We start from the raw sequence: 24,193 nt of genomic DNA, 5'->3' as shown, positions 1-24,193 counted from the left end.
AAGGGGTACACCTGTAAGGCCCGAGTCCCGAAAGGGGTATGCAAGTGTTTTAAGTTTGGGAAATGCTGGGTTAGACAAATTAAATGTCTAGGGATACGAAAGCTGAAATCGGGTATAAAATGCAACTTGTGTTATATTGGGCTCTGGGCCTACTTGATGGAACTTCTCACCTGATCTTGCAAATGATTAAGCACAAATAGTTTTACTTGCTCCTTTGCGGGTGCCTGGTGCAGCCCCAGTTGGCCAGCTGCCTGAGCCCTGTGCCAGCTGCCAGAGCTGCCTCCGCCAGCCTCCTGCCCACCTGAGACCTGGTGCCAGAGCCACTGCCCAAGCCCCACACCACCGGGGCCAGCCGCCTGCCCTAGCCCCAGGCTTCCAGGGCCAGCTGCCCACCCACCAGCCCAAGCTGTCCAAGCTCTGCACTAGCAGGGCGAGCCATCCGAGCCCACGCTACTGGGGCCAGCCACCTGCCTGCCAGACGCCTGCTCGCCAACTGCCTGAGCCCCGCATTGTGGGCACCAGCTGCCAACCCAAGCCACCTGAGCATCGCAAGCCCTGTGAGCTGCCCACCAGAGCCCCTCCGCTCCCACAAAGCCAGGCACCACCAACCCCCTGCTCTTACCCTATCCCCCTCATCCGAGCCAGGCACCCCCAGTCTCCCATCTAGCCCCATCCTCCTTCCCCTCCCCCCCAAAACCCACATTCACTCTCCTTTGCAGAAGGCAGCTAACTGTACATGGGTCTTCACCGGCTGCCTGCTTTTTATAGTGGCTGTGCGGGATCACCCACCTGAAATGGCAGGGGCTGAGAGAGGGAAGCGAAGGCTGGCTCTTTCTTTGGGTGGGGAGAATGATGCGGGGACTGGGTCACCTCGCGCCCCCCGGGGAATTTCTTCACGCCCCTCAGTTTGGGAAACCAGGATGTAGTTTAATGCCCTTCATAAGCTGAGCCAGAGAACTCCCCTTTCCCCTGCATCTGGCATTGAACCCAGACCCAGTGCGGGAGTTACATCTCTGGGAAAGACCCCAGCCTGGGTTTAAAGATGCCAAGCACAGAGGAATCTATTGTGACTCTGGTCTCACAGAGCAGTGATTCTGGGCACTGTCCATACACATAAGGACTCACCCTCCCTGCCCCACAGGGCTCCTGATTGCAGGATGTGAGGGGAGATACCAGAGGCCCTGTGCCCAAGAAAAGGAGTGTGTGGAGTAACATATTTGATCGATATCAGGGAGAGGATGTGTCTGTGTGTGTGTAGCAGGAGAGGGGGTGTGTGTTCCCTCTATTTTTTTCCATCCATGGGCAGAATAAATTTTGCTATGCACCAAGGCAGGTGCAGACGTGCACCCCCAGTAGAAACACAGGCTGCCGGGGGTGGTTGCTCTGGTAATCAGCTGGGCAGCCTATGCATCTCTCCTGGGCAGCCACCCAAGTACTCAGCTTCCAGGGAATACAGGTAATAAGCTGCCCCACTGTTCCCTAGCCATTTTTTGCGTACATCAGGCTCAAGGGGGGACAAGATCTAGTGGTGCTGCCAGTTTTCATGGGGTAGGAGTCCCTGCCTGGGGGCCTCTCTGGGGCTACAAATGTAATCACACACAGGCAGTCTTGAACCTGGGACCTCTGGAGCTTAGTGCAGGATTGTGCACAGTGTGAACTAAAAGGCAGCTATTGCTCACTCTGTAAGTGGGGTGGGTGCCACTACACAGGACAGCAAACCATGCCCAGGGGTGTGGGTTACGGAAGCACCCCACTGCTCCCCTGCAGGTGTGCAGGCCAAGTGGCTAGCAGGAGAGAGTGAGTGTGTTTGTGTGTAGCAGGAGAGGGTGTCTGGGTGTGCATGTGGGCACCTGGAGAGGAGGTGTGTGTGTGTGCAGCAGGAGAGGGTGTCTCTGTGTGTGTGTGCGGCAGGAGTGTGTGTGTGCAGCAGGAGAGGGTGTCTGGGTGTGTGTGTGCGCAGCAGAAGAGGGTGTCTGTCTGTGTGTGTGCAGCAGGAGTGTGTGCGCGCAGCAGGAGAGGGTGTCTGGGTGTGTGTGTGTGCACGCAGCAGGAGAGGGTGTCTGCGCGTGCGTGTGTGTAGCAGAAGAGGGAGGGTGTCTGTGTGTGTGTGTGCAGCAGGAGTGTGTGTGCGCAGCAGGAGAGGGTGTCTGGGTGTGTGTGTGCAGCAGGGGTGTGTGTGTGCAGCAGGAGAGGGTGTCTGGGTGTGCGTGTGCGTGCAGCAGGAGAGGGTGTCTGTGTGTGTGCGCGTGCAGCAGGAGAGGGTGTCTGGGTGTGCGTGTGTGTAGCAGAAGAGGGAGGGTGTCTGGGTGTGTGTGTGTGCAGCAGGAGAGGGTGTGTGTGTGTGTGTGTGCAGCAGGAGTGTGTGCGCGCAGCAGGAGAGGGTGTCTGGGTGTGCGTGTGTGTAGCAGAAGAGGGAGGGTGTCTGGGTGTGTGTGTGTGCAGCAGGAGTGTGTACGCGCAGCAGGAGAGGGTGTCTGGGTGTGCGTGTGTGTAGCAGAAGAGGGAGGGTGTCTGGGTGTGTGTGTGTGTAGCAGGAGAGGGTGTGTGTGTGTGTGTGCAGCAGGAGTGTGTGCGCGCAGCAGGAGAGGGTGTCTGGGTGTGCGTGTGTAGCAGAAGAGGGAGGGTGTCTGGGTGTGTGTGTGTGTAGCAGGAGAGGGTGTCTGTGTGTGTGTGTGTGCAGCAGGAGTGTGTGCGCGCAGCAGGAGAGGGTCTGTGTGTGTGCGTGCAGCAGGAGAGGGTGTCTGGGTGTGCGTGTGTGTAGCAGAAGAGGGAGGGTGTCTGGGTGTGTGTGTGTGCAGCAGGAGTGTGTGCACGCAGCAGGAGAGGGTGTCTGTGTGTGTGTGTGTGTGCAGCAGGAGTGTGTGCGTGCAGCAGGAGAGGGTGTCTGGGTGTGCGTGTGTGTAGCAGAAGAGGGAGGGTGTCTGGGTGTGTGTGTGTGTGTAGCAGAAGAGGGAGGGTGTCTGGGTGTGTGTGTGTGCAGCAGGAGTGTGTGCGCGCAGCAGGAGAGGGTGTCTGGGTGTGTGTGTGCAGCAGGAGTGTGTGCGCGCAGCAGGAGAGGGTGTCTGTGTGTGTGTGTGTGCAGCAGGAGTGTGTGCGCGCAGCAGGAGAGGGTGTCTGGGTGTGCATGTGTGTAGCAGAAGAGGGAGGGTGTCTGTGTGTGTGTGTGTGCAGCAGGAGTGTGTGCGCGCAGCAGAAGAGGGTGTCTGGGTGTGCGTGTGTGTAGCAGAAGAGGGAGGGTGTCTGGGTGTGTGTGTGCAGCAGGAGTGTGTGCGCACAGCAGAAGAGGGTGTCTGGGTGTGCGTGTGTGTAGCAGAAGAGGGAGGGTGTCTGGGTGTGTGTGTGTGCAGCAGGAGTGTGTGCGCGCAGCAGGAGAGGGTGTCTGGGTGTGTGTGTGTGCAGCAGGAGTGTGTGCGCGCAGCAGGAGAGGGTGTCTGGGTGTGCGTGTGTGTAGCAGAAGAGGGAGGGTGTCTGGGTGTGCGTGTGTGTAGCAGAAGAGGGAGGGTGTCTGTGTGTGTGTGTGTGTGTGCAGCAGGAGTGTGTGCGCGCAGCAGAAGAGGGTGTCTGGGTGTGCGTGTGTGTAGCAGAAGAGGGAGGGTGTCTGGGTGTGTGTGTGCAGCAGGAGTGTGTGCGCACAGCAGAAGAGGGTGTCTGGGTGTGCGTGTGTGTAGCAGAAGAGGGAGGGTGTCTGTGTGTGTGTGTGTGCAGCAGGAGTGTGTGCGCGCAGCAGGAGAGGGTGTCTGTGTGTGCAGCAGAAGAGGGAGGGTGTCTGTGTGTGTGTGTGGAGCAGGAGTGTGTGCGCGCAGCAGGAGAGGGTGTCTGTGTGTGCAGCAGAAGAGGGAGGGTGCGTGTGTTCGCTTCCCTTTTCCGGGGCACTTTTGTTGCTTTACGCTGCAGCCGGAGAGCGCTCGGAACTCGCGGGGGTTGGAGCCGGAGCCGGAGCCGCAGCCGCAGCCGCAGCGCGGGGGGCGGCCGAGCGAACGGAACCGAACCGAACCGGCGGAACCAGCGCGGTCCTGCCCCCGCCCCGCAGCGCAGCGATCGCGGCCGGCTCCTTGGCGGCCCTCTGGGGGTTCGCGCCCGGCCCGGCCCGGCCCGGCAGGACCCCGCGGGGGAGGCGCCGCGCTCCGGCACAAGGAAGCAGCGGACGGGGCCGCGGCGGCGGCGGCGGCGGCGAGGCGTCATGTGGCCGCGCTGGTGAGCGGCGCGGGGGGAGCGGACCCCTCGGCCCGGCTCGGCTTGGCCCGGCCCGGCCGGGGCGCGGCGGCAGCGAGCCGCTCCGAAGCGGGCTCCGACAGGCCGGGCGGGGAGCGAGCCCGCAGCCGGCAAGATGGCCGACCTGGAAGCGGTGCTGGCGGATGTCAGCTACTTGATGGCCATGGAGAAAAGCAAATCCACCCCGGCGGCCAGGGCCAGCAAGAAGATCCTCTTACCTGAGCCCAGGTGAGCCCGGGGCCGCGCGCGTCCCCCGCCGCTGCCAGGTGCCTTCCCCGCGGCTGGGGGGCGGGGAGCTGTGTGTGTGTGTGTGTGTTGGGGGGGCTGTGGGGGTCTGTTGTGTCTTGGGGGGGTCTGTTGTGTCTTGGGGGTGTGTGGGGAGCTGTGTGTGCGTTTTGGGGTCGTGTGGGGCTGTGTGCGCGTTGTGGGGGGCTGTGTGTGCGTTGTGTGTTTGGGCGGCTGTGTGTGCGTGGTGGGAAGCTAGTGGGGAGCTGTGTGTGTCTGTTTGGGGGGTTGTGTGGGTGATTGTGGGGGGCTGTGGTGGGTGGGTGTGTGTTTTGGGGTGGTGCAGGGGATTGTGGGGAGCTCTGTGTGTGTCTGTTGTGTGTTTGTGTGTGTGTGTGGGGGGGACTGGTACACACTGCCCTGTCCAGCTTGTGGCTTCCTGATCTCCCCTCCTCTCCCAGTCTGGATTATTTCCCATTATTTTGTTTTTTCCAGGCTGCTGTGCCCTGCTCTGACAGCTGGGGGAGGGGGAGTAGGCCTATAAAGCCTTGAAACCCTGCCCCACGCTGCCCTCTCAGGTGTAGCTCTCCCTTCCCAGTGCCAGGGCTCTCCTGAGCTCCCCACGCTTGGGAAGAATGGCCCCCGCATGTCCAGCACGATGCAGGCAGAAATCAGATGCCTCGTACCTGCTGTGGCCCAGCTGCACAGCAGGCTACAGGGGGGCATGCATCAGATGCAGCTGGGTTCCAGGCTTAGACTGGGCTGAGGGTCATCTCTGCCCAGCGCCCTCCCAATCCCATGCTGCGTGAGGGGCTAGTGGCACTTTCCATGGGCCCTGGGGGCCAGGCCAGCCTGTGGCACAATAGATGGGTACGATAGCATGGTACCGTTTGTGGGTTGCAAAACCCTTTGGCAACACCGGGCACCTACCCGCCTTCCATGGGACTAGGGCAGAGAAAGTCAAAATGCGGCTGGCTCTGGGGTGGGAGAGGAGCAGCACGGAGCAAAAAGCCAGGGCCGATCCCCCTTCCTTTTATATCCGTGCACCTATGGGATGTGTGGTGCGGTGGTGGTCGGACCAGGGCGTTGGAGGGGGTCACATCCGAACTGGGCTGGGGCTTAGTGGATCAGCTGGGATACACTGACTCAGCACCAAGCTGGACCCATGGAGCCCGTGGTCAGTCACTTCCAGCAAAGAGCCTGGCCTCACACTGCCCCCCACTGCAGGCTGAGGGATAAGGGAGCTCAGAGTCCAGGCTCCTTCCTGGGAACCGCCCCCTTCCCCGGCCACCCAGCATAGAGGCCATGGGCTCTAGGCCCCAAACTCATCCCAGGGCCACAGTGCAATGGGAGGCAGGGGGGTACGATTAGCTGGAAATGGCCCCTGGGAGGGGAGAGGAGGCTGGGTCTGGGCTGTGCGGCAGACAGGGGCCTGGTCTTGACAGCCAGCAGAGCCAGTCACACAGGCCCAGGCCGTGGGGGTGGGACTGTGGGTTTCCACCCACTGGAGTGGATGTGTGAGCAGGTCCGTTCCCAGCTTGCTGAGCCCCAGCGGGCTGTGGGGAACCGGCCCGAGGGCCAGGCAAGCTCCTGCCTCAGCTTCTCTGCAGGGGCAGGTGCCCGCCGGGGGTAGCCGGGGGACTTTTTTTAGCTAGGAGCCCCTGGAAACACAGGGGGCTGCCTCAGCTCCAGATTTCTCTGCCCTGGGCCCATGGTAGGATGGGGCCAGGCCTGTTGGACCCCAGACCTTCCTTAGTGGTGGGTTCCCCCACCAATACCACATGCCCCTCTGTCTCTGTGTGGGAGCAGGGTAGGCCTCAGGGGGCGGAGCTTGTGTGCTGGGGGGCAGTGGGAGGAGGGGCCAGGCCTGTGTGCTGTGGAGGGGCAGTGGCAGGAGGGAAGGAGCAAGGCCTGTGTGTTGGGGTGTCAGGCACCAGGGAGGAGCCAGGCTTACGTGGTGGGGGGAGAGTGGGGGGAGGGGCCAGGCCTCTGTGGCAGGAAGTGGTCGTGAGAGGGGCCAGGCCTGTGTGCGGTGTGGGGGCTGGAAAGCAGAGGTGGAAATACACATCTCATAAAGCTGGAAGGGACCTCAGGAGGTCACTGAGTCCAGTCCCCTGTTCTCTTGGGAGGACCAAGCACCATCCCTAACAAATGTTTTGTTTTGTGTTGTTAAACCTATTTGCCCCAGACCCCTAAATGGCCTCCTGAAGGACTGAACTCACAGCCCTGGGTTATAAGGCCAGGCGCTTTCTGTAGCTGTGAGAAGATACCAGGACAGTAGCCCTGGGCTCCCTTTGCCCTGGAGAGGAGTAAGGGGGTCACAGCAGGACCTGACCCAGCCCCCTAGGGAAGGCTGCGGGCAGAGACCACCCACTGAAGTCTGTTCGTCACTCCCCTACCTCTACTACTGGGGCTCCCTGCCCTGCCAGACCCCCCTGTGACCCAAGTGCTCTGGCCCATGGTCTGTTAGAGGGGCAGGGCTGAGGGAGGATGGCACCTTCCTGGGCAGTGCTGCGCTGGCCTTCTGGGACCTACAGGAGGGCTGGTAGCCACATGGGCAAGCCCAGGGCAGGGGCCCATCTCACCTGGTATCCATCTTCGGCGATGCATGTGTCCCTCTGCTCTTGGGGGTGGGGGGTGAGGAGCCTCCTAGCAGGGCAGTGTGGGCCAGATCTTTGACTTGTATCTGCCTTCCTTAGCCCCATGGGGTGGACCCCTGCTGCGCCAGGCGCTGAACAGACTGGAGCATGAGCGCCTGTGCCCTGAAGAGCTCAGACTGCATAGGCAGGGTCGGCCTCTTTGCTTTACCAGTGGGGAATTTGGGCACTGAGAGACGGTGGTCACGCCGGGTATCCGCTTCAGAGCTGGCAATAGAACCCAGCCTCCCCACGTGCCCCCCCAACCACTAGACATCACTTCCCTCCCAGACCTGTAGAGCCCAGGAGTCCTGAGAATCCTTCTCCACTTCTCTAATAACTAGACCCCACTTCCCTCCCAGAGCACCCAGGCATCTTGCCCAGGTCAAGTTCTCCTCTTTGCCCTGAGCACTGCCAGGTCCCTGTGTGCAGGTCCCCACCCTTCTGTGACTTCTCTCCATCTCCCCATTATCCACCAGACTTGGCTTTCCTGTGGGGGATACGTCCCCTGAGTCTGCGATGTTCTTTGTGCCCCAGGGCTGGGTGTCTTCCCGCTCAGGTTTGGGTGCTGGCTGCTGCCTGGTGCTGGCCGAACCCCTGGGGGACCTGCTCATGGGTGCGCTGGGCAAGTGGGATGTTCCCTAGGGCGAGATTTTGGTGGCCCACAGAAGCCCCTGGTGGGGCTGAAGGACTCTAGGCAGCGTTCCCTGTAAGCTGAGCACTTGGGCAGCTGCCCAGGAGAGAATCAGGTGCTGCCCAGCTGATTAGCAGAGGGCCCACAGCCAGCAGCCTGTGTTTCTACAGTTGGGGCGCATCCCCACATGCCTTAGTGCCCAGAACAAAGTTTATTTTGCTCATGGATGGAAAAACTGAGAGGGAACATTGGTTCTGAGCAGCACTTCTGAGCTCCACAGGACTCCGGCCGCTCTGCCAGCCCTGGGCAGAGGTCTCTGGTCCGGGCGCTGTGGTGATCAGCTGGATCAAAAGCCATTGGGCAACCTGCAGGTCTGGCGTGGTTGGGCTGGACCCCGTATTGAACTCAGTACTCTGCTGAAAGAGGCAGTGGCTCGGGTGTTCGGGTGTTAAGCTGGGGGCTGGGACATTTGCTTTCAATACCGTCCTCTTTCCTGTGTAACTTTGGGCACTGCACTCAGCTACTCCGTGCCTCAGTTTCCCCATCTGGAACATGAGGCTATAGACACTTCCTACCCTCCTGGGACGCTAAATCCATTAAAGACCCCAAAGCTCTTGGCTGGAGCAGCGATGGGGGCCAAGTGAGCTCCCGAGAGAGATGGAGAATGATGGAGTTGTGCAAGAGAACTGGTCCCAGTTCTGGCACAGCGCGACCAGTTCCTGAGGCAGCGGCAGCTAGTGGGTGGAGCTGGGTGACGTGGGGCCAGTCCCGTCCTGTCTCTGTGACTCCGGCTGTGTTCTGGCCTTTGTCCTGTGTAGCTGGAGTAGGGACCCCAAGGATAGAGGCTGTTTCTCATGAATGGGTGCTGTGCCTGGCGTGACAGGGTCTGACCTGCACTCAGGCCTTTGGATGGCTGGTTAATGCCTGTGCTCGAGAGTAACTGACCTTGCTCCCAGGAAATTCCCACCCAAAAAATGTGGTGAAGCTGCAGCTAGAGGGGAGGGAACTGGAATGGAACAAACCAATGAATATTGGCGAGCGGAGGAGCGCCCATCATGAAATCCCCATCCTGGGAAGGGGCTCCGGCGGGGAGGTGCCTGTCCAACCCCTCCAGGGAGTCCGGGTGGGCCTAGGAGGGTTCTGCTGGGGGCTGCATGTCCTGATGAGCCCCTTGTGTGCTGTCTCGCCAGCATCCGCAGCGTCATGCAGAAGTACCTGGAGGACCGGGACGAAGTGACCTTTGAAAAGATCTTTTCTCAGAAGATCGGTGAGTGTGTGCGTGGGGCCTGGGGGGAGAGAAACACCCATGCATGTGTCCATCCCCCCCCGCCCAGGGATCCCCCTATCTGTGTGGGAGTGTGAGGATGGAGGGAGAACAGCAGGGCCGTGTGGGGTGCTGGGGCTGGACTAGCAGGGGACTGCGGGTGGGGAGCGAGGGGGACAAGGCAGCTCTGTGCTCATAGCTGTCCCCAGGGCCGGCCCTGAGCCCGGCTGGTTAGCCACAGCCCTGGGAGAGACGAAAGACTGGCCGTGAGCATGAGCAGAGGTGCAAAATGAAATTCTCCTTCCTCTTTGTGTGGCTTGGGCAGTTCCCATCTCTCCCCAGCCCCTCAGGAACCAGCCCCAAATCCCTCTGGGGGGCCATAGCCGGAAGGGGTGCTGGGTGGGAAGAGGATGCCTGGAAGTGTGCCGGGGGGGGGGGGAGAGAGATGGGGGCTTTGGAGGATGAGTCAGGTGGTGGGCAGGGAGATGGTGCCTGGGGGTGGTCATTGCTTGGGTGGGGGATGGGCAGAGGCTGGGGTTCCCTGGTGGAGGTTGGGCTTAGTTGAGGGTCAGAAATCCAGAGCCCTCCCAGGCCATGGGGAGGGAGTGGCGGGTGGCTGGGTGGTCGTGGTGTGGGGCCCCTGGGGGCCAGGGGCTGGGAGTGGGAGGCTGGGCTCTCAAGTGGGTTGGGGGCCAGGGGCTCCGGAGGTGGGGGCCAGAGCGCCCCGGTCATATCGGCCCAGGTCACCCCAGTGGTCGGCCCAGGCCTCCTGGCTGACATGGCGGCGCACTTCCCCTTTCTGCTATTGGTAGCTAACGGCCCCTGGCAGGAAGCCTCTGTCACTTCCTTCCCGGCCCAGGCTGGCATTTGTGGTTTCCACACCAGTACGCCCCCGCGCTCCCCGGCCTGCTCCGCGCCGCCCCGCCTGTTGCCCAACTAAGCTCCTGAGCCTCCCTGGCTGCGTGGCACCTGGCGCCGTTGAACCGCAGGGGTGGGATGGAGCCACCCGGACTGCCGCATGGCCTGGGCCAGCTCTAGGGAGGGGTCTGCTGCTAGTTGCAGTGCCTGGGGTCAGGCCTCTTGGGGGCGCCTGTCAGGACCAGCCTGTTGCTGCTGTGGCTGGTCTGGACGAGAGCGGCATGGGAGGGGTCCCAGCAGCGCACTCTGGGAACAGATTGAGGAAGTGCCCAGCTGCTGAGCCGAGCGCCCGGCAGCCTGTATTTCTAGTGGTGGTGCGTATGTGCACACACCTCGGTGCACATCACAAAAGGTATTCCGCCCATGGGAGGGAACAAGGGGCTCCGGAAGGCTTGTGCAGCTCAGGGAATGGGGCACACGGCTTGTCCCCCCTGGAGGGGCTGACTTCCATCCGGCATGGGGGTTCTGCCCCCCGGGGCCTGACTCTTGCTCTTTCCCAGGGTACCTGCTGTTCCGGGATTTCTGCCTGAATCAAGCGGAGGAGGCCAAGGCACTGGTGGAGTTCTATGAAGAGGTGAGGCCCTGGGGGCGCTGAACCCCCGCTCCCATCACAGACCCATCACAGGCCTTCAGACCCGCCGGGTTTCTTTGTCCCCACCCAGCATGGGAGCAGCACCCCGAGGGGTGCCTGGGTGACTGCTGGGAGGCTCCTCTGCCCTCTGGGGTGCTGGGGGCTCCCGCTATGGCTTTTCAGCCTGGCCCTCCAGTGACGCCGCTGGCCCTGCCCCCCAGATTAAGAAATACGAGAAGCTGGACTCGGAGGAGGATCGAGCTGTCAAGAGCCGCGAGATTTTCGACCAGTACATCATGAAGGAGCTGCTGTCGTGCTCGCATGTGAGTGCGCTGTCCTTGGGGGGGGGGCACCCCAGAAACAGCCACAGACCCTGCTTGGGGGGACTCTGAAACCTCCAGAAGCTGCTTGGATGGAAGCGCAAAACCATTAAGCCCCCTGCCCCAGGTGGGCCCCCTAAATCCTCCGTGAGCCCCGGTCATGGGTGATCCTGAAGCAGTCACAGGCTGCCCCCTTCCCTCCCCGGCGGGGACTCTGAGCTGCCCTGCCAGACCAGCACCATCACACGCTGCTCCCCGGCCTGCCCAGCCCGGCCTGAGAACTGGGTTTCTCCTTCGCAAAGGCCAGGGGCTCCCCTGGTGCCCCAGCCCTGCCCTCTGGCTCCCCTGGGGCGGGGGGTACCTAGCCCCAGCCCTGCCCTATCCCCAAGAGGGGGCCAGAGGGCCACACCAGCCATCACTGCTCCACGGCTCTCCCCACAGCCCTTCTCCAAGAGCGCCACGGAGCATGTGCAGAGCCGGCTCAGCAAGAAGCAGGTGCCGCCAGACCTGTTCCAGGTGTGTGTCTCCCCTCCTCCGCCCTCCCCTCTGCCAGCCCCCCAGGGTCAGCCCCATGGGCCTCTCTACCTCCAGATCCCTCCTCCCACCCCTGCAATGCCAGGCCAGCCCTCCTGGCAGGCCCCTCTAGGCCAGCACTGTGCCACGAGGGCCCACCGAGTTCCATAGTCCCGCCCCAGCTGCACCAGAGCAGCCTGTCTAGTGAGTGGGAGGGGCTGCTGGCAGGCAAGGGAATGGGGCTGCCCTGGCAGCTGGAGGAGGGGGAGGAACTGAGAAGCTCTGACCCTCCCCCATGCAGGGTGGCGACGACCACCCCCAATACAAGGGTGTCCCACCCCATGCCCTGCTCCTGAATGGGGGGCGGAAGGAAAGGAATGCCCTGGCAGGCCCCGTCCCACTGGGGGTCCCTGCTGCCCCCGTCCCTTCCCTGCACTCACCCCATGTCTCCCCCAGCCGTACATCGAGGAGATCTGCCAGAACCTGCATGGGGACATCTTCCAGAAATTCATCGAGAGGTGAGAGGAGCCAGGCCCTGCGGGGGCTGGCTGGGAACCCTGTCCTGGGGGTTGGGGGGAGGTCTCTGGCCGGGGCTGGAGGTTCTGTCCCTGCACTGACCTTGGCAGGCGAAGGATGCGGAGGTCTCTGCACAGGGTGGCTGGTGGGGGAGCCTGGTGTCCTGTGGTTGGGTAGATGGGGTGTGTCTCCAGGGCTATGGGGGCTCTCTGGGGGACAGGGATGGGTGGTCTTGCTACAGGGCTGCCGGGTGGGGTCTTTGCAGGGCCATAGGGGGATTCTCTCTCTCGGGAGACGGGTGTGATTTTTTTTTCATCTCTTTCTGTTTTCTGGTAGCGACAAATTCACCCGCTTCTGCCAGTGGAAGAATGTGGAGCTGAACATCCATGTGAGTGTCTTCCAGGGCAGGAGAACGGCCACACTTGGTCAGAACAGGGGTTCCTCTAGCCCTATTCCCCAACAGTGGCCAGGTCCAGCTGCTTCGGAGGGAGGGAACAGAATGGGGCAATTATCAAGTGATTCGTCACTGGCCACCCACTCCTGGCTTCTGGCAGGCAGTGGTTTAGGGACACCCAGAGCAAGAGGTTGGGTCCCCAACTCTCCTGGCTAACAGCCACTCCAGGATCTATACTCTGGTCCTTTCCAACATCCCCGGCAGCGAGTTCCACAGGCCGACTGGGCTTCCTTTTGTACCTTTGACACCTGCTGCCTAGTGATCTCACTGGGCAACCCCGGTTGTGGTATTCCGAGGAGGGGAAAGTAACTTATTCGATTTCTCTACACCTGCCATGACTGAATAGACGACCATCACCATGTCCCACCTTGGTCGGCTCTTTTCTCAGCTGAACAGTCCCAGTCGTTTTAGTCTCTCCTTGTTTAGAGGCTGGTCCAGGCCGCTCGTTTTTGTTGCCCTTTGCGGAACTCTTCCCAGTTCTGACGCCCTGTTTATTGGGGTGGGATGACCCAAACTGCACGCGGTACTCCCAAGGGTGGGTTTATAGGTTCCCGCTGGAGGGGTGGGTTTGTGGGGGTCTGTTTTAAGCAAAGAAGGGAGCTGGAGTCTTATCTTTGTGGGGCCTGGCTTGGGAGGGTTTGCAGCTTATGTCTGAGGGTGTGGACATGCCTGGAACTGCATCCCCTTTCCATGTGTCCTTTGCCCAGCACAGCAACTCCCCACTGCCCAGCATCCCGGGGAGTTCCTGGGTTCTAACCTAACCCCATTGCTACCAAATCATCCCAAACCCCTGGGGCAGTTGCTATGGGGCTTTAACGCCCACGGGAAAGGTCAGTTTGGGACAGAGCCAGCCTTAAGACCAGCCTTGGTGTCCGCTTTGAACATTGTCCTGCTCTGGGGTCGGTCCCACACCCTCCTGTTCTTTGCCTGGCCCTGGGGTCTCCTCAACCCAGCCGTTGTGAGCTGGGCTTTCCTGGCAAGCAGCTGTGTATCTCACAAACCCCAAAATTCAGGTGCGAGTCCAGGTCCCTCCTCCAGGGCTCAGGGGGAGCAGGGCAGCTTCCCTGCAATGGAAGTGCTCGCCGCAGTGGCAATGGCCAGGGAGAGGCGCTGTTGTTCCGATGAAGGACTCATTGTGCTCGGTGCTGCATGTACATGACCCACAGAGAAAAACTGGGTCCTGTTGCTCAGAACAGACAGTCCAGACTCTGGATGATTTGTTGTCCCGGCTTTGCGTTGGGGGAGACTGAGGCACAAATGCCCCTCCCTCTTGGGGGAGGGGTCGGAGGGAGTGACTTGCTGCATATTGCCCTGGGAGTCAGTGGTGGAGATGGGAACTGAGCCCAGGCGTTAGTAAAGCCAACCCCGCTCCCTGCCCGGGGGCGTGAGGGGCCGCGAGTTGGCAGCAGTGCAGTACAACTAACGTCTGGATTCCTCCCCGTGCCGGGGGCCCAGCTGACCATGAATGACTTCAGCGTGCACCGGATCATCGGCCGCGGCGGCTTCGGAGAGGTGTACGGCTGCCGGAAAGCGGACACAGGCAAAATGTAATTAGCTGACACTGGAGTTTGGGCCCCCGGGAAGAAGAGCTGGGCAGGATATTATAGCTGGGAGGTGGAGGGATGTCTCCTGGGATTCCCAGGGGTATTGTGGCCAGGAGGTGGAGGATACCTGCTGGGCTAAGGGAGTGCTGGAGCTGAGGGACGACTGGGAGAAAGGGAGCATTACTGAGGTCCCAGGGGGCAAGGGAAGGATACCGGTGATGCTGATGTGGCCTTGGCCATCACAAGTGGAGAGAGACCTTCAATGGAGGTGCTGCGGCAGGAGGGGAGATGGAAGGATACCTGTTGCTATGCAGGTTGCCATGGCCACGGGAGACAGAGGGATATGGAGGAGGGAGGATTGCCATTGCAATGGGAGGCGGAGGGATATGGGCGCTGTGGGGATTTGCCGTGGCAAGCGGAGGGACACCAGGGTGTTGGGATTTGTTGTGGCAGGTGGAAGGATACGGGGGTGAGGGGACTTGCTGTGGCAGGCGGAGGGATAGCAGCAGGGGTTATTTTTCTCTCTTGGGGACAGGTACGCCATGAAGTGTCTGGACAAGAAGCGTATTAAGATGAAGCAGGGGGAGACCCTGGCCCTAAATGAGCGCATCATGCTGTCTCTCGTCAGCACGGGGGTGAGGACAGCCCTCTGTATTCTACACTCCACAGCCAGGGCGGCCTCACCACAGCATACACGGGGCAGGGGGTGCATCAGCGCAAGGCGAGCCCAGTCCAAGGCCGGTGGGGAGCCCAGGTGTCTGTTCTCTGATGTGGGGGGGGGTTCATGTGAAAGGTGGGAGGGAGCCAGGGAGCCTGAGTGGAGAGCCTGCAGAGACAGTGGTAGAGGGGGTGGGTGAGCTCATGGGGGATGTGCAGAGGAGTGGGGACAGCGTGTGGGGCAGTATGGAGGAAGGGGGAATCTGGGAGGCAGTGGGTGGGGGAGGGGGGCGGCAGTGGTGCAGTTTGTAAGCTCATCTCTCCGCCCCCCTATGGGTGACCCATCTCGCCCTCTTGCTCCAGGACTGCCCCTTCATCGTGTGTATGTCGTACGCCTTCCAAACCCCTGACAAACTCAGCTTCATCCTGGATCTCATGAATGGTGAGAGCACCCTACCATCCCCAGGGCAGCCCCTGCGCTCGGAGAGACACGGCCTGGCCCCGAGAGTTTGCTGACCATGCAGGCAAAAGCGGGAGGGGGACTGAGTCATCGAGCAGGGATGTGATTTGCTTGAGGAGCTGGAGAGGGAACCCTGGAGTCCTAGCTCCTGGCCTGGTGGTCTGGCCACTAGGCCACCCTGCCACCCCTGCACAGCCCTCCCTGTCTTCCCAGGCAGGGCAGGGCTGTGTGTTGACCGGGTTGTCTCTCTTGCAGGGGGCGACTTGCATTACCACCTCTCCCAGCATGGGGTCTTCTCCGAGGACGACATGCGCTTCTATGCAGCCGAGATCATCCTGGGTCTGGAGCACATGCACAACCGCTTTGTGGTGTATCGGGACCTCAAGGTAGACCCACCCCCTCCCACCATGGAGGGTGTCTCCCACCCTCTCACATCAGGAGCTCAAGGTAATCCCTCCCCCTCCTGGAGCCCTGCCCCATCCCACTATGGGGGTCCCCTCTCCCACACTGGGATCTCAAGGTAAACCCTCCTGACCCCATCACCGGTGTCCCTTCTCCCACGCAGGGACCTCACTGTAACTTCCTTGCCACTCTGTAGGGAGTGGCTCCCGGCCTCAGGGCAAAGACCCCGATGAGTGGTGTGTTCCATAGCTACATTTCACCAACCCTGTAAACAAGTGTGACCTCTTCTGCACTGTACCAGTCCATCCCCTTGAGCAGACCAGTCTGCAGTGTCCCCAGGCCAGCCAGGCTTAGAGAGTGGTCTTTGCTGTGCACGAAAACTCACAAAACTTTCAGGTTGCTGCCAGTCCCAAGAGACTGGGGGCTGGCCCCGGGGCCGATCAGTACCTCTGCTCTCACACCAAAGACCCCACCTGTAGCCAGTCCAACGGTAAACAAACCAAAGGTTTAAGCGGGAAGGAAAACGAAGGTAGTGAGTTATTGGCAGGCAAACAGATGCACCACTGAGTCGGTGATTCCAAAGATGATCGAGCTGTAGGGGAGTCCAAAGAGCAAAGAAATCAGCAAATGTCAAGTCCGAGCTCTCTACTTCCTCGTCCCAGAATTCAAGCCAATGGGCCTTTTACACATAGCTTGTGCAGGGTCCAGGAGCACAGGCTCGGGGGTTGTGCTGTCCCAGGGTGGCCCAGTTACTTTTGACAGCAATGCCTTTCACAGCGATTTGGCCTTGTGCGCTGGGCTCTTTGGCTGTTGCCTGGTGAGTTACATAGTTCAGAGCGAATGTTTTCCAGCTCTGTAGCAAACACGGATGTAGCCCAGATAGTGCGGGAGACAGACATTATGAGTAGGATTAATGCAAGGAGTGACGTACGAGCATCTCATGAAGCGTACACGTGGGGTTAGAAGTCTGACGCCTGGCTGACCCATGCTGGCAAACGGGCGAGCTGGGCGGGTTTCCAGCAGTGAATTTGTCTGTGCTGAGCAGAAGGCTAAAGCTGGCCTCTCGCAGGAGGAGGAGGGTGTATCTCCCATCTTCCCACATGGGATCTCCTGACAAAACAAACCAGCGTCATGTGGCACTTGAAAGACTAACACAATCATTTATTAGGGGCTGATTTTGTTAGTCTTTAAAGCGCTGCATGATTGTTAGTCTGTATTCTAACAAAACACACACAGCTGCTTCTCTCTTACTGTCCCCTCCTGGAATCCGACCCCCAGCCAGGGGGTTCGCTCATCTCAGGGTAACGCTCCCTATCCCCCTTGGGTCCCCACCAGCTTAGCATCCGTAGGGGATGGTGCCCAGAGATCTCAGGCTGAGAGCAGAGCGCCCATTGCAGGACTCCACCTCCATGCATGGTGAAGGGCAGGCGTGAGGGTCTAAGCTTGCCCAGCGCGCCCCAGGTCCCACCCGCTGGCTTCTCTCCCATTCACAGAGCACTTTGGTCACTGCATTTCCCCTCCATCCCCACCCTGAGCCCCGCCCCCATCCGCTCAGCTCATGGGGCTGCTCTCCTGTCTCTGCAGCCAGCAAACATCCTGCTGGACGAGTTCGGCCACGTCAGGATCTCCGACCTGGGACTGGCCTGTGATTTCTCCAAGAAGAAGCCTCATGCCAGTGTGTGAGTATCTGGGAGCTGCCCCCAACCCAGCCAGTGCTCCCACCCCGCTTCCTTAGCGCCCCCTGCTGGGCGAGGCTGGGACAGGAATAGCCTGGAGCTCCCCCCACAGCCTTACCCTGCCCCCAGCTCCCTGCAGCGCCCCCTGCTGGCAGAAGCTGGGATTGGAATAGCCTGGAGCTGCCCCCACAGCTCTCACCCAGCTCCCTGATGCGCCCCCTGCTGGGAGAGGCTGGGACTGGAATAGCCTGGAGCTCCCCAGCCAGTGCCCCACCCTGCTCCCTGCAGCACCCCCTGCTGGCAGAGGTTGGGATTGGAATAGCTTGGAGCTGCCCCCACAGCTCTCACCCAGCTCCCTGCAGCGCCCCCTGCTGGCAGAAGCTGGGATTGGAATAGCCTGGAGCTGCCCCCACAACCCCCACCCAGCTCCCTGCAGCGCCCCCTGCTGGCAGAGGTTGGGTTGCCATGGTGCCTCTTTGGTGCCTTCTGCAGGGAGAGTACGGCACTGCGTTCCTGGGCTGGCCATGGCTCTGTTGTGCTCTGATCCCCGTCTGTCTGTCTCTCCCCTCCCCTCGGGCCCCCACAGTGGCACGCACGGGTACATGGCGCCGGAGGTGCTGCAGAAGGGCGTGGCCTATGACAGCAGCGCCGACTGGTTCTCCCTGGGCTGCATGCTCTTCAAGCTGCTGCGGGGGTGAGTGAGCGAGCTGGAGGGTGGAAGGGGCGCAAGTGGGGCGGAGGCACCGGGGGGAGGCAGGGGTATGGCCTGGGCAGCATCTGACCACCCTGTGCCCTCCCATGGCAGGCACAGCCCCTTCCGGCAGCACAAGACCAAGGACAAGCATGAGATCGACCGCATGACCCTGACCATGGTGAGTGGGGGAGCTCCGTCGGGGGGCTCAGCACCAGGCAGTCAGACTGGCTGCGGAGAGGGGCCCAGCCCAGCCACTCCAGCCATCTCCTTGTCACTCTGTGCCAGGAATAGCTCTGAGCCTGATGTACCAGCCACCTGTCTCACCTGGCCCTCAGCCAGGGCCCTGCCTAGCCCAGCCATAAAGTCCCTGCTGCCTGGATGCCGCCTTGCAGCTCCTGAGTAAAAGGAGGATCTAGGGTGGCTGGTTATGAGACTGCCCCCCGCTAGCTGGGATTTGTGTGTGTGTGTGTGTGTGTGTGTGTGTGTGTACACGTACATACACACAGCTGCTCCCTGTTGGCTGGGATTGTATGTATGGGTATCCACAGCTATCCCCGACTGGCTGGGATTGTGTGTGTGCATGCGTGTGTGTGTATACAGCTGTGCCCTGCTGGTTCTCTGTGTGTGTGTGTGTGTGTGTGTGTTTTGGAACTGCGGTGTGCCTTCCAGCCTCAGGCAGGGTGTGCCCAGCTCCCAGGGCTGGGGATTTGCCCCTCCTCACAAAATAACCCTCTCCCTTCCCCCACAGCCTGTAGAGCTGCCCGACTCCTTCTCACCTCCGCTGCGCTCCCTGCTGGAAGGGCTGCTCCAGAGAGATGTCAACCGGCGTCTGGGCTGCATGGGGCATGGGTGAGTCTGCGATGGGGGGACAGGGCGGTGGTGGCACCAGGAGCCAGCAGCTACGTGGCAGGAGTCAGCCCAGGAAGGATGGGTGCAAGGGGCTGCTGTTCCCTCACTCAGTGAGACCTATCCCTCAGCCTGAGCAGCGCTGTTTAGGTAGGCCCTCCACAAATACATCGTGTATTTATAGCATAGGCTGCTCCGGAGCTCCCCCTGCTGGTGCAGCAGCACCATCTCCACCTGCCTCACGCGCCAGTCCAGCCCCTGCTAGAGTCAGACCCTGGCCCAGCACAGGCTGCAGCACCCTGCGTCACTCGGGTTGGGGGCCAGGGCACCTTCACACCCTGCCCTGCTCTTCCTTCCCAGGGCACAAGAGGTGAAGGAGGATCCCTTCTTCCAGAGTCTGGATTGGCAGATGGTTTTCCTGCAGAAGGTAAGTGGGGTGGGCAGGGAGAGAGGCAGGGGAAGGAGAGGGACGAGGCACACGGCAGGAGCTTCCGTCCCATCTCCCCAGATTCTCTAAGGCACCTCCTCCGCCCCCGCAGTACCCACCACCCCTGATCCCGCCCCGCGGGGAGGTGAACGCGGCTGACGCCTTCGACATCGGGTCCTTCGACGAAGAGGACACAAAAGGGATCAAGGTACCCAAGGGACCGCCTGGGTTAGCACAGTGCCCCCTGCTGGAAAGGGCTGGGCGGGCTCCTCCTGCTCCCTGGGGCAGGCTCCCAGCCCAAGCTCTGAGTGCGGGAGCAGGCTGGGGACAGGGGTTTGAGCAGAAGGGAGAGTGCAGGAACGGGGTGGGGTACAGGGGGCTCTCTCCAAAGAGGGCTCAGCCTGAGGCAGGGTGGAGGGTTGTTTCTGGATGGGGCTCAGCCTAGGGAGGGAGTGTCTCCGAGGGGGGCTCAGCCTGGGGAGGTTTTTCTGAAGGGGGCTCTGCCGGGGCATGTGTGAGCTGGGAGTGGCTCGGTAAGCAGTGTGGTGTGGGAGAGCTGGAGGATTTCAGGGAGGAGGGGGCTGGGCTGGGCTGGGGCTGGGATCCCTTGGTGTGGGGGGCAGCAGAAGCTGGCTGGGGCTGGCAAGGAGCCAGGCGGGGCTCAGGAGCATATGCAGCAACTCCCCCCAAGCCCTTTCCTTCCCTTCCCTCTCCCTGGCATGCCAGCCTGCCTCCCAAACCACCCAGCCCTTCCCTCAGGGAGCCCAGTGGGGAGAGGTAGCAGGGGAGCCCCAGCTGCCTTCCATCCGTCTGTCCGTCCATCCATCTGTCCCCAGCTGCTGGACAGCGACCAGGAGCTGTACCGCAACTTCCCGCTCACCATCTCGGAGCGCTGGCAGCAGGAGGTGACGGAGACGGTCTTCGAGGCCGTCAACACCGAGACCGACAAGCTGGAGGCCCGCAAGAAGGCCAAGAACAAGCAGCTGGGCCATGAGGAGGGTGAGCTGGGGGGAGACCCGCACTACCCCATGGTGCCCCCAGCTGGGCCGTGCCTGTCACAGCCAGCCCCCTTCCCACCGTGCCACGGCCTGGGAGCTTTCCCGCTCAGCCAGGGCTGGTCCTCATCTCCCCTACTGCTGCAGCGGCCCCCCTGGGGGGGGAGACAGGCTGCCGGAGCTCCCCCCTGCCAGCACTGCTCCCCGCTCCCTGCAGCGCCCCCCACTGGCACGTCCCTCCTGGTGCTGAGATTTGACTGTCCCTCTCTCTCTCTCCCCCTCCCCGGCAGACTACGCCCTGGGCAAGGACTGCATCATGCACGGCTACATGTCCAAGATGGGCAACCCCTTCCTGACGCCCTGGCAGCGGCGGTACTTCTACCTGTTCCCCAACCGGCTGGAGTGGCGAGGGGAGGGCGAGTCCCCGGTAGGAGCTCTGCAGGGGAGGGCGCTGGAGGAACTTGGGGGGGTGTCACTGTCTCTCCCTGACGCCCCGGTGCTCTGCCCCCTGCAGCAGTCCCTGATCACCATGGAGGAGATTCAGTCTGTGGAGGACACTCAGATCAAGGAGCGCAAATGCATCCTGCTCAGAACCCGCGAGCACAGGCAGCTCATCCTGCAGTGCGACGTGAGTGCGCTCCCTTGCCGGCAATGGGGCCCCTCCTCTGCCGGGCCAGGCTCTCACGCTGGGACTGCTGCTCCCCATCCGGTGTTCCCACAGCTAGTCCTGACCCCAGCCATGACCCCAACCCATCCGTGGGCTTCCATGGCTAACTCTACCACCATCCGTGGCCGTGACCCTAGCCCACCTGTGGGCTTCTGTGGCAAACTCCAGCCATGATCCTCCCCCGTCCATGGGCTTCCAGGGACTCCTGTGGGTTCCCCGTGAGCACACAGCAGCCCAGCAAGCGCCGTGCAGGCACTCAGAACCCAGCCCTTGTGGACCTGCCATGGCTGGGGGCCAGGTGCCCCCCGAACAAGGCTGTCCCTCCCCAGGTGTGAAACATGCAGCCACTCAGAGCTCTGCGGCATTTGGGGTACCAGACTGCCCCAGATTGTGTGTGTCCTGGGCAGCTGCACGCAGCGTGTGAGGCATTGGGGGAGCTGGCAGCCAGCCCATCTCCCAGCCATCCCTAGGGGGTGCAGAGCCCAGGGCAAACGCCCCTGCCCTGCCCCCAAACTTAGCCTGGCCCCCAACCTGCCACACGCAGGGGAGGTGCCTCGCTGGGCCAGTGGGTTGTAGAAACTTTGGTGGTGCCCAGAGCCTGCCCCATCCTCCCCTGCATAAGGGTCTGGGAGAATTTGGGCAGGGGGGAGGGAGGTTGGGGGCTGGGGCAGGGGAGTGGGGTGCAGGCCCTGTGTGTGAGGTTGAGGGGTTGGGCATTTCAGAGTGGGAGGGAGAGCAGTGCACAGGGAGACGGGGGCAGGTGCAGTGCTTACCTGGGCCCCCCCTCTGGCAGCGGCTCCTAGGTGAAGGGGGCCTAGGGGTCTCTGTGAGCTGTGACTACCCTCAGGCACCGCCCCCACAATTCCCCTTGGCGGCCAGGGCTCTCACGGCACGGGCAGCGCATGAGGACACACCCTGTCCTGCCCAGGGGCCACAGGCAGGGAGCCATTCCAGCCCTATTGCTCTGCCCGTGGTAGCGGCAGGGGCTCTCGGGCACTTCTCAATTGCTTAGGGGCAGCAGGTGGGCTGGGGAACACCCCGGAGGAGGGTGGGGGCTGGCAGGCTGGCTGGGGGTCACCCCCAGTTCTAAACTTTGCTGGAGCCCAGCAGCTGGGCTAGGGGTATTCCTGGAACCTGAACACCACGACCCACAGAACTTAACCCCCAGTACTTCTCCCCCAGCTATTGGAGAGCTTGAGGTGTCCTCTCTACCCCCACAGAACCCCAGCAGCCTGCACCCCAACCCCTCAGCCCTGGCCCTGCCTCTCCATATAAAGACCCCACCCCCTGCCCTAGCCCTGAGGCCCCTCCCACCCCCACCCACCGCTTTGTGCGCTAAATGGAGTCGCGCTTCCCCCCCGTGGCTAACCCTGCCCCCTCGTCCGGCGCAGAGTGACCCCGAGCTGGTGCAGTGGAAGAAGGAGCTGCGCAACGCCTACCGGGAGGCCCAGCAGCTGCTGCAGCGGGTGCCCAAGATGAAGAACAAGCCCCGCTCGCCCATCGTGGAGCTCAGCAAGGTGCCGCTGCTGCAGCGCTCCAGCGCCAACGGCCTCTGACCCCCACGCCCCCTCCTCCCGGCTTTAATTTATTGGGTGGGGTTCGACTCGGGCTCCCGCCCCCAGCGGAACCGTAACTGTTCATTGGCTGATCCCCTTGACTCCCGTCCCACCCCCCTGCTGGACAAGGTGTGGTATCCGGAGGGGATGGGGCAGAAGTGTCTGACGTGGGGGTGGGTCCAGCCTTCTGGATCCATTTCTCCCCTGCCCCTTCCTGTCTCAGCTCTTAGGGCAGGGGCTGCACGGGCCCTGCCCCCAGTAGGCCAGCGGGGATCAGAGCGAGAAACTTCCTCTTTGGCACTTAACTTCCTGTTTTCTCTCTCCATTGTCAAGTCCTTGCTGGTGCTGGAGAGCTCTGCCCTCAAGAGGGTGTGGCCCAGATCCCTGGTGCACTGAGGGCTCTGCCCTCAAGGGGATGGGGTCCAGATCCCTGGCGCACTGAGGGCTCTGCCAGCAGGGGGGCGTGGCCCAGATCCCTGGCGCACTGAGGTGAGTATTGGAGAGTGGGGTGACAGACTGCTCTGGGTCCCCCCACGTGTGGATCCCAAGCTCTCATAGGAAGGGATGCCAGCCCCAGCAATGCTGCCCCCTTGTGCAGGACCCCTGGTGCCACCAGAGAGTCTTGGGGCTCAGGATTGGCAGGGGTTGAATGTGAGTGGGGCTGGATCAGGTGGGGTGCAGGCCTCCTGTCAGGAATGAATGGTTTTCTGCTTCAGGCATAGTCCTGTGCCCACGCCAACAGCCCTGCACTCCGGGCTCCTGGCCCCCACTGTGCCAATGCCCCTCCGTCCTGCCCCATGCTCTGCCCCCGGGACACCTGCCTCCAAGGGTATTTGTAATTAACTGTGCCAAATCACAAGGTGCCAGTCCCTGACCTGCCAGAGCCGGCAACGCATTGCACCCCTAAGCCGTGCCAAACCCAGGTCTGGGCAGACGGAACCACTCCCATTGTGCCACAACTCTTCCTCCCCGGCCACCAGCCCAGGAAAAGGAGCCAGACCCCCTGCTGGGCCCTAGCCCTGGGGGCACCTGGCCTGCTACCAGTTGCCTGACTGCAGTGCTGGCCAGCTGGCTGGGGAGGGAGGGAGCGAGGGCTGCCCAGTGCCAACTCCAAGTATTGTGTGTCTGAGGATGGCCAATGTAAATATTTCTGTGCCATGGGGCCCCTGTGCCCTGGGGGGGGGGCTGGCTTTTCTGCCTCCGCCCATCCACAGCCCCCCCTTATTATTGCTCCAGCCAGACACCCCACTCCTTTCCCCTCCCCCACTCAGTGTTATAAACCCCCCCCACACCCGGCAGGGGGCTTTAGGGGTGCCAACCCTGGGCCCCTTTCCAGGGCTCAGGGTAGGAGAGAGGGCAACGTATTGGAGGGAGCATTTGGAAGGGGGAAGAAGGGGAGGAGGTCTTCCCCCCGCCTCCTCCCACATCTCTGTGGTTTCCCAGCCCCCCACCGCATGCAAACCTGGCCCTCCTGCATGCACCTCCTCCTCCCCCACTCCATGTGATGAGTTCTGCCCGTTCTGCCAATGGCTCTTTCTGCATCTCCTGCGGGGGCGATTTTCTTTTGGGGGGGCTGCCCCTCCCCCCTCGCGGTGTCTGTAAATATTGGTTTCTGGTCCGTCTCTTCTCGGGGTTATTAATTTTTTGGCCGATTTTTGAATGTGATTTTAAAGAGTGGAGCGGGAAAAAAATTGAGTTTTTTATAATAAAAAAGTGAAAAAACAGGGCTCTGTCTGCTGCGGGGGGAGGAGGCTGGCTCAGCACTGGGGGATCTCACCCCTCCTCTCACAGCCTCTTAGAGCAGGGTCACTGGGGGATGCTGCTCTGGGTGGGGGGAGTGCAGCTGGGAGAGCCTGGGCCACGAGGAGGGCAGGGAGGGGCACGTGGGGCTCACCTCGGGTATCCTGCTGAACAGGGAGTGGGTAGAGGCATGGAAGAGTAGAGGTGGGAGGGACCTCAAGAGGCCATTGCACCCCATCCCCTGCCCACACGGCAGGAGCAAGCAC

The 24,193-nt window shown here is 61.7% G+C and overlaps 1 protein-coding gene across 1 annotated transcript; it reads left to right on the top strand.

The window, feature by feature from the left end:
• The first annotated feature begins 3,815 nt into the window (after positions 1–3,815).
• On the top strand, positions 3,816–23,911 carry GRK2 (G protein-coupled receptor kinase 2). The gene is made up of 21 exons (XM_074998071.1): positions 3,816–4,440; positions 8,898–8,974; positions 10,390–10,463; positions 10,682–10,783; positions 11,222–11,296; positions 11,750–11,811; positions 12,146–12,197; positions 13,719–13,810; positions 14,343–14,442; positions 14,828–14,906; positions 15,180–15,310; positions 16,911–17,005; positions 17,589–17,696; positions 17,808–17,874; positions 18,445–18,545; positions 18,903–18,969; positions 19,082–19,177; positions 19,806–19,968; positions 20,255–20,391; positions 20,479–20,592; positions 22,023–23,911. The coding sequence occupies exons 1-21, from the start codon at positions 4,328–4,330 to the stop codon at positions 22,185–22,187; spliced, it is 2,070 nt and encodes a 689-aa protein (XP_074854172.1). The 5' UTR covers positions 3,816–4,327; the 3' UTR covers positions 22,188–23,911.
• The last annotated feature ends 282 nt before the right edge of the window (positions 23,912–24,193 follow it).

The sequence above is a fragment of the Carettochelys insculpta genome, chromosome 6 (assembly GCF_033958435.1).
Source record: "Carettochelys insculpta isolate YL-2023 chromosome 6, ASM3395843v1, whole genome shotgun sequence".
NCBI classification, from domain to species: Eukaryota; Metazoa; Chordata; order Testudines; family Carettochelyidae; genus Carettochelys; species Carettochelys insculpta.
This window is presented reverse-complemented; position numbering and strand designations above follow the sequence as displayed.